This window comes from Strongyloides ratti, scaffold srae_chrx_scaffold0000004 (genome assembly GCF_001040885.1).
Source record: "Strongyloides ratti genome assembly S_ratti_ED321, scaffold srae_chrx_scaffold0000004".
Taxonomy (NCBI): domain Eukaryota; kingdom Metazoa; phylum Nematoda; class Chromadorea; order Rhabditida; family Strongyloididae; genus Strongyloides; species Strongyloides ratti.
Genome location: NW_020171512.1, coordinates 585,399 through 593,583, shown reverse-complemented (window position 1 = coordinate 593,583; position 8,185 = coordinate 585,399). Strand labels below are relative to the sequence as shown.

Sequence of the window (8,185 nt, the reverse complement as noted above, 5' to 3'; positions counted from 1 at the left end):
TCATTTCTTTTTAATTAAAATATGTTATATTATATTCTAATTTTTTGTTACAGTTAAATAAAAGAAAATAAACTACATATACAATTTAATTCAAAAAATCTTCTTTCTGAATAAAGATTATATTTTTTTTTTATTATACACCTTCAATTAAAAGATTAATATATTAAACTACATCTTAAAATAAATATTAATTTTATAATAAAATACAATACAAAAACCTTTACTATCTACATAAAAATAACGTTCATTAAGATACAAAATTTGTTATAACTTTTTTTATGACTCATTCATCCTTCAAATTAAAAAATTTTTCTCAGTAATAGTTATTTAGCATATTTAAAAAAGGTAAAAGTAAATTATTAGAAAGAAGCTGCATGATTTTCTATAAAAATTATAAGAAAAAAGTTGTTTGGTTACCTTTTATTACTCATCCTTTTCTCATTTTTATTTTGATTCCACCTCTAATTTTAATATCTTTTTGAATGGAAGTGTATCAAAGACTAGATTATTATCATTTGGACTCCATATAAAGGAGCATCTATTGCCAAATAGATGTCATATTTCAAAAATAATATTCATTTTTACTTTTTTAAATTTATTTTTAATAGTTATATTTTATGTTAAATTAATAATTAAATATTTTAATTTTTTTTTTTAGATTATTCAAATTTACAAAATGTCAAAATTTTATACATTTACTGTTTTTTTACTTATAAGTGTATTATATTTATCAATATCTGAAGCATGTTTTTCATCTGGAGTATGTGGTGGAGGTTGTGGTGTACCACCTCCAGCACCTGTTTGTTCTTCAGGATGTGGTACAGGATATGCATGTGGTCAATATGGATGTTATAGAGTTCGTGCACGTGTTGCATCATCTAAAACATTAAAAATTGATGAAGATGGTGATAGAAAAATATTAAATCCAGATCAAAGATTTATGGCTTGTTGTCAAGCAAGAAATCTTCCAGATTCATGTATTGGTAAATGTACATATGCAACATATACACGTCAAGCACTTCAAAATATGTATTTCCGTACTGATAGTTGTCCAATGCAAGCTGCTGCTGATATTCAATATTGTGCTGCTGAAGGTAAAGATCATCGTGATTGTTGTTATAGAAATGGTATTACAACAACTCTTGCTGGACCAAAATGTCTTACATTTTGTGATCAACGTCCAGGAAATATTACTAAACTTGATTTTAGTTATATGCCATGTTATGATAGATTTGAAAATATAAAACAATGTTTCTATCAAGCTGTTAATAAAGCTATTATTGAAGAACAAAATGAAGAAGTTGCAGAAGAAGTTGATGACTCTTAAAAAGAAAAAACGCAAACATTTTATTTAAATGTTATTGAGATAGTAATTTTTTCATATATTACTTTAACATGTTTGTAATTAATTTTGTGGCATAAATAAAATTTTAATTTTATAACAAGATTTATTTTTAATATATATAAATTAAATAATTCACTAGATAAATTTATAAAAATATTTTGTAAAAAATTAATTATTGTAATGCATTATATAATTGAATTGAACTATTTTTGTAATAAATACCAGAATATGATGCTATTAATCTCCAAATATATGGTACAAAAAATTCAGCAGTATTTTCATCTTCAACATATTTAAATTTAAGTTCAGGAAACTTTTTTAAACGATCAGTTGGCCATGTAAGAGAATGTTCCTCAATACCACTTAATATATCTTCAACTGATTTATCATTAATATTACCAAGTTTTAATGAAAAATGATTAATAACAGCAAAAACATTATCTGATAAATCCTGAAACATTGGATGATCACGAAAAGAATCAAATATTTCTCTTCTATATAACATATAATATATTAAATGTGGATTACTTCGTAAATTATTACATAAACATGAATTTATCATTTCTAAAATTGTTCTTATCCCTTCTTCTAATGCAATAATATCATAATGGTATATACTACTATTGTCACAATCATCTCCTGCTTTTTCACCTACTTCATCTTCAATATTTCTAATATTTTGAATTAATCTTACATGTTTTTTCATCATTAAAATTAGAAGTGATGTTAATTTGTGACAAACATAAGGGTCTAAATTTTTAAAATTACTGGAAATATTTGCTAATGCTGCTAAACAATTTGTATGAAGATAACGATCTCTTGTTTTGATAGTATTCATGTGTATAACTTTCATAATAACAAGTGCAATTAATCCTCCTAATGAAATTTCTCTTATATGTTTAGATGGTAAATACCAATTAATATCTTTTATTATTGTTTCATGAATTATTTTACCAAAAAAGTCATCTTCTGTCAATATTAAAATATTTATAAGTGACAAATAAATATGATGACTTTTACGTAAAACTGATATTGGTTCATCAACACTATGTGTTGATACTTCATCCAAATTATTTTCAAATAATAAACGTTTATTTTCATAATCAGCACCATTTAAAACTTTTAAAACAGGGACAACTAAATTTTCAAGATTGATTCTTGATAATATAAAATTTTTAAATCCTTCATTTTTATGAATCAACATGTAAAATAACAACATAACTGATTGTTTATGAACATATTTACATAAATGATTATAGAGGTGTGTATAATCAATTGTAAATATTACATTGTTAAAATCATTATTAGATATCTCCTGTGCATTACCGAATTTTTCTAAAGCATTTAAAAATGGACTATTACAAAATATATTGTTATTTCTGCATACTAAATATAATAATAAATTACAACTGAGTGATGACAATGATATTTCTTTATCTTCAATATCTGAGGATGAAAATGGATCATTGGAACTATCAATTCCATCACTATTTTCTAAAAATGTATTTTTAACTGATTTAAATAATGAATATCCAATTGATAAAACATAACTACCACCACTTTCGGTTTCATGTGCTCTACGTGCATTTTCTGAAAAAGGCAAATGTTCCGTATATGATAAAAAATTGCGAAAAAGATAATAAATAAGAGTACTTGCTTTTTCTAAATTACTAGTTGTAAATAAATAGTTAGCAAAAATTGATGGTTTTTGAACATCTGGTGTAAATAATTCTGCGCTAAGAAGTACTAAAAGTACACGAATTGACTCAACATGTAATGAAATACTATAATTATTTACAGGAACTTTAATTAAAATATTGATCAAATTTGATATCAATTCATCTGATAAATTACTATAATTAATATCATCACAAAAATCACTTTCATATTTTTCTTCCTTATTATAGTCGTCAAAATTAATTATTTCATGAAGCAATATATCTGTTGTTTCATTTATAAAATATCCAAAAATATGACGTATTATTAGCAAACAATTTGATGTAAGTAACAAATAATATTTGTCAGAAGATAAATCCATATCATATAAATTATTTGCTCTCCTTAAAAATACCTTAATTAATGTTCCAATATTACCACTTTTTTCACAATTCTTAAAAAGTTTACTACATGGTTCTTTGATATAATCAATAAATTGATGGACCTTTTCACTAAATAATAATTATAATATGATTTGAATAGTAAGCTTACGTTAAACATTCATCAACTTGATATTCAAAATTAAGTAATTTGTTCCAAAATGGATCATTTGGACTTATACTTTCAGTAGATGATAATTTTTCAAGTAAAATAGACATTTCTTGAGAAGGTCTATTACAACTTACTGTTCCTCCCATGTTTAGACTAAATATATATAAATAAATATGAATATAACTTTTTACACGTGTATTTAATAATAATAATATAGTATATTAATTCATATTAATAACAAATATATATTTTAATATTATAATTTGTTATCTTTTGATATCAAAAATAATTGCTATATCAATGTAATAAATTTAAAAGGTATATCGAATTATACAGAAAAATAAATCAACAAAAATGATTTGTCTTGTAGCGAAACACACTTTTTTGTGGTAAAATATTTATATATAAATGCAATTAAAGTAATTTATCAAAAAAAAAAACGTGTCACAAAACAAATTTTAAATGTTATGATGTTATATCAACGATATTTTTAAATTTAAGAAAAAATGTAAAAAATTATTTTAAATTATATTTGTCAAAGTAGTGACTTTTTAATCAACATTTAGTTTGGTAAAGAATTCAAGTTGACAATCAACATCAGAATCAATTCCAGCGCAAATGGTTAAAAGTTTTGTAACAGCATTAAATTGTTTCATAAATGCATTGATAACTGGACTTCCTTCTGGTACTACAGGAGCCTTAAGCATCAATGAAAGTAATGATAAAACACTATCAAATGATTCCAACTGAAAACCAGTTCCAGCAGTAGAATAAGTAATTCTAGTACAAAGTTCAGTTATAACTGTTAAATCTAAAATAAGTGGAACAGCTAAAAGTGAGTCTTCACATGTATTATGAATAACAAGTGTTTGTTGTCCTCCCATAAAAATGCTACTTATATATTCATCCATAGCACGTTTACTATCACCAACATATGGTACATATTTGATAACAATACAATGGTCAGGTTTTTTACCATCAGGATAAAGAATTTTGTTTGCTTCAACCATATCATCAACAACAGAAGCTTTAGAAATTTCTTTTGAACGAAATTGTTTTGCTTCACTCAAATTTTTTCCATCATTATTTCCAAGATGATTGTATGAAACAATACTTTCTGGTTTTAATCCTGAATTAACAAGGAAATCAACTAAAGCTGATTTAAATTTTGTTTGTCCAGACTTAAAATCATCTCCACCTACAAATGTTTTATGCTCTCTGGCAAGTTGAATGATTCCAGGTACTAAAGTATTTTGTGGAGATCCATTAATGTAATGAGCACCTTCTAAAATAGATGCAACAGCAAATATATTTGAGGGTGAAATTTCATGTGCATTATTAGTAATGGAATCTATTACTTCAGTAGAGGTCATATTAAGACCTTCTTTTACCATAGTATATCTTTCTGTATTTGCTGTCCAAAGAACAATAACACAGTTTAAACCATTTTTTTTCTTAAATTCACGAATATCAGAACGAATCTTATTTAATTGTTCTAATTTGTTTTGTTCACCTCCAGTAATAACATTATTAGCACGTTGTTCTTGGTTACTTGCAATAAAATCAGGATAATATACTGATGGTTTTGGTACAATATGTTCCATATGTGGACGAAGTTTTTCAATTAATTCAGGTTCAAAAACTTGTGCTCTTTTCATAGCTTCATACATATTGGCATTATTAATATCCCATCCATCAATTACTAAATCATTTGGATCAACCATTGGAAGAATATTTTTGAATGGAACATAAATTTGTTTTTCACCATCCCATCCTAAATGAACAGTTGTTGCTTGAGTAATTGATCCATAATAATTTGCTTGCTTTTCTCCAGAACTAAAAATTTTTTTTTTTAATATAATAAAAAATAAAAAATAATTATTAACTTACCGAGTATTCCATGTTAACTTATGTTTGTTAGCAATAATTGATCCAAGTAAAGTACTTCCATTATTTCCTCCAAGTCCAACTAACATTAATCCAGTTTTTGAAGGATTAAGTTTTGTTCTAAAAGTATAGTTAAAAGATTGAGGTGTTATTGTTAACTCTCCATTCTTTTCATTAAAAATATTTTTTTTGTATTTAAAATATGATGTTGCAATATTGTTTTCAATATTAAATTGTGGAGAATTAACATTAATCTAAACAAAAAAAAATTAAGAATTAATGCTTTTAATAAAAAAAAATGCTTACCATAATGATTGGACAAATAATAAGTTTTAAAAAGTACTATAATTTGCGAAGACGTAAATTAGTAAATTTATGATAAAAAATTTTCAAGTCCTAACCTTTATATAATCATTTACTAATGGAGGAGGCGTAAAACTTTATTAACTTGTTATAAAATGTTTTAAACAATTAATGGCATAAATACTTTTAATTTAAAATTTAATGATATCCAATATACTATCTTCAGACATGTATAAAATATCATAAACAAACTTAAAACATTTTCACTTTGATAAAATATCACTTTTTACAATATAATAATTTTTTTTATTTATTAAAGTATAAAAACATAAAAATGATATTTTTTAAATAAAACATTAATTAACTTACATTTAAATTATACACAAAATACACACTTTTTTATAGAATACACATATTTGTTATACTGTTAATGATAGACTTTTCTCTAATTCTTTACCAAAAAATATATTTTTTTGTTTATTTCTTTTTCCAGACATTTTATTTAAATTCTTAACATTTTTACTCAATTTGCACTTGATCATTTGTAAATACAATATAAATATATTTTATTGATAAATTTTATTTTAATGTATAATTACATTTATTATAAATAAACAATAAAATTTAAATATAATAATAGTATAATATACAATTTTTTTGTATATAATTGAAATTTTATATTGATAAGAAATATGATATAAACATTATAAATATGCTTTATTCAAATTTCACAATCTATATTTATTCTTTTAAATTAGCACAGTAATACTTGAAAAAGTTTTTTTTAATATTAAAAAAAAAAAAAAAACAAGTGTAATTTTTGTTAGATATAAATGTACTACATTGTATAACATTAGAAGATAATATTAAGCTTAAGCATATTTATATTTATAAATTGTGAATATAATTTCATTTAATGACGAAAAATAGAAGTTGTTATAATAAAATATACAATTTATTTTTTTATTTCTTTTTAATGTAAAATTTAACATTATTTAATCAAGTTACAATTAAAAAAAATTTTACCATATTAATAAGTATATTTAAAAAAAAGTTAATTCAACAGATAAAAATTTTTTTACTTCAATTTATAATTTTTAGAATATTTCAGTTTCAGTAGAAATAGTATAAATTATGAAATAATATGCAAAAACATTTTTTTTATTTTCCCTCATTATCTTAAGATTCTACTTTCAAAGACTAATAAAAATGCTACATCTTGAGACATTTTTAGAAAAAAATCTGCCTTCTTACTCTTCTGTTCTTACATAAATTCAGTGAGGTAGCTGCCTAACATGCTTCTAGTAATCTTTTCCTACTTCTTGTTCTTTTATTCCTCGTTACTCTTACATTCTCTCAATAGTCTGGGTATGAAGTTAAAACTTAGATTTTAAAAAGTTTAATTTGTAATTCACTTTAAAGTGTGTAAATTTCTGAACTTCGAGCTTACTAGTCTAGTAATACCTCCAGCTATATAAATAGACTGTGGTTTCCTTAGTAATTTGCTTTTTTTATTCTTTTTGAAAGAATAGCTTTACCATGATTCAAGACAGTGACTGTAAAGCATTTACTTGTTTCTCTACAGATCTTTCAAAAAATCCACATCTGTAGCAGAATCTTTCAACTATTGTTCTTTCTTAAACTTTCTCTTTCATGTAGCTACATCAATTATCAATGATATTGTGATTCATTTTTACAAACTTTAATGAAAACTAGTTTATTGAATCAACAGAAAAAAACTGCAGAGAAACTACAAAGTTTAGCTTAAGATCGAAAAACCATGTGTTTTTTTAATACTATTTTTTTGAGACATATATTCTTGGTGAAATTTTTATTGGTTTTTTCTATTCATAAATAGCTTTATTTTGTAATCATCTAGGTACAATATTTTATTGTTGAGAGAATGCCATTTTTTTAAGGAAGTTAATAGTTTCACTTTCAGTATTTGAAAGGCTAAGTAAATTGATTTTAATAGGAAAAAAAATTATTTATGTAAGAAAAATGTTTTTTTATATATTAAGTATTATGATAAATTATATATTATTACTATCAGAAAATTTTTATTAAATGTCAACATCAAACTTCAAATATCTTAATTAACTGTTTATTTATTTTTCATTTAAATATATTCTGAATTAATAATATTTTTTTTATGTATTAATAATTACAAAAGCTAAATTTTTTAAAATTTATATTACTTCTACTATAACTGGAATATACCATTATTTTTAAACAATAATATACTTTATATTTTTAATTTTTATATTAATTTAAAAATTTATATTTTAAAAGACAAAAATTAAATTAAATTTTACATGATTACAAATTTTTTAACAGAACATTTCTGACTAATAATTGATCAACAAAATATCAAATATTTTTTAAAAACATCATTTTTTAAAAAAAGTTAAAATGTTTAAATATTTGCTAGAATATTCTTTT

General features: G+C 22.9%; 3 protein-coding genes across 3 annotated transcripts; 1 reads left to right on the top strand and 2 right to left on the bottom strand.

Annotated features, from left to right (window-relative positions):
- Nucleotides 1-676: 676 nt before the first annotated feature.
- On the top strand, nucleotides 677-1,327 carry SRAE_X000214100 (Domain of unknown function DB domain-containing protein; the record flags this gene model as incomplete). The annotated part of the gene is made up of 1 exon (XM_024644418.1): nucleotides 677-1,327. One exon carries the CDS (start codon nucleotides 677-679, stop codon nucleotides 1,325-1,327), a length of 651 nt encoding a protein of 216 aa, XP_024499612.1.
- Nucleotides 1,328-1,517: 190 nt separating this feature from the next.
- Nucleotides 1,518-3,699, bottom strand: SRAE_X000214000 (Dymeclin; the record flags this gene model as incomplete). Its single annotated transcript, XM_024644407.1, has 5 exons — nucleotides 1,518-2,935; nucleotides 3,003-3,007; nucleotides 3,060-3,091; nucleotides 3,144-3,513; nucleotides 3,554-3,699. 5 exons carry the CDS (start codon nucleotides 3,697-3,699, stop codon nucleotides 1,518-1,520), a joined length of 1,971 nt encoding a protein of 656 aa, XP_024499611.1.
- A 405-nt stretch (nucleotides 3,700-4,104) lies between these two features.
- On the bottom strand, nucleotides 4,105-7,040 carry SRAE_X000213900 (Inositol-3-phosphate synthase 1; the record flags this gene model as incomplete). Its single annotated transcript, XM_024644396.1, has 5 exons — nucleotides 4,105-5,389; nucleotides 5,444-5,694; nucleotides 5,747-5,782; nucleotides 5,842-5,878; nucleotides 7,012-7,040. 5 exons carry the CDS (start codon nucleotides 7,038-7,040, stop codon nucleotides 4,105-4,107), a joined length of 1,638 nt encoding a protein of 545 aa, XP_024499610.1.
- Between the last annotated feature and the right edge of the window lie 1,145 nt (nucleotides 7,041-8,185).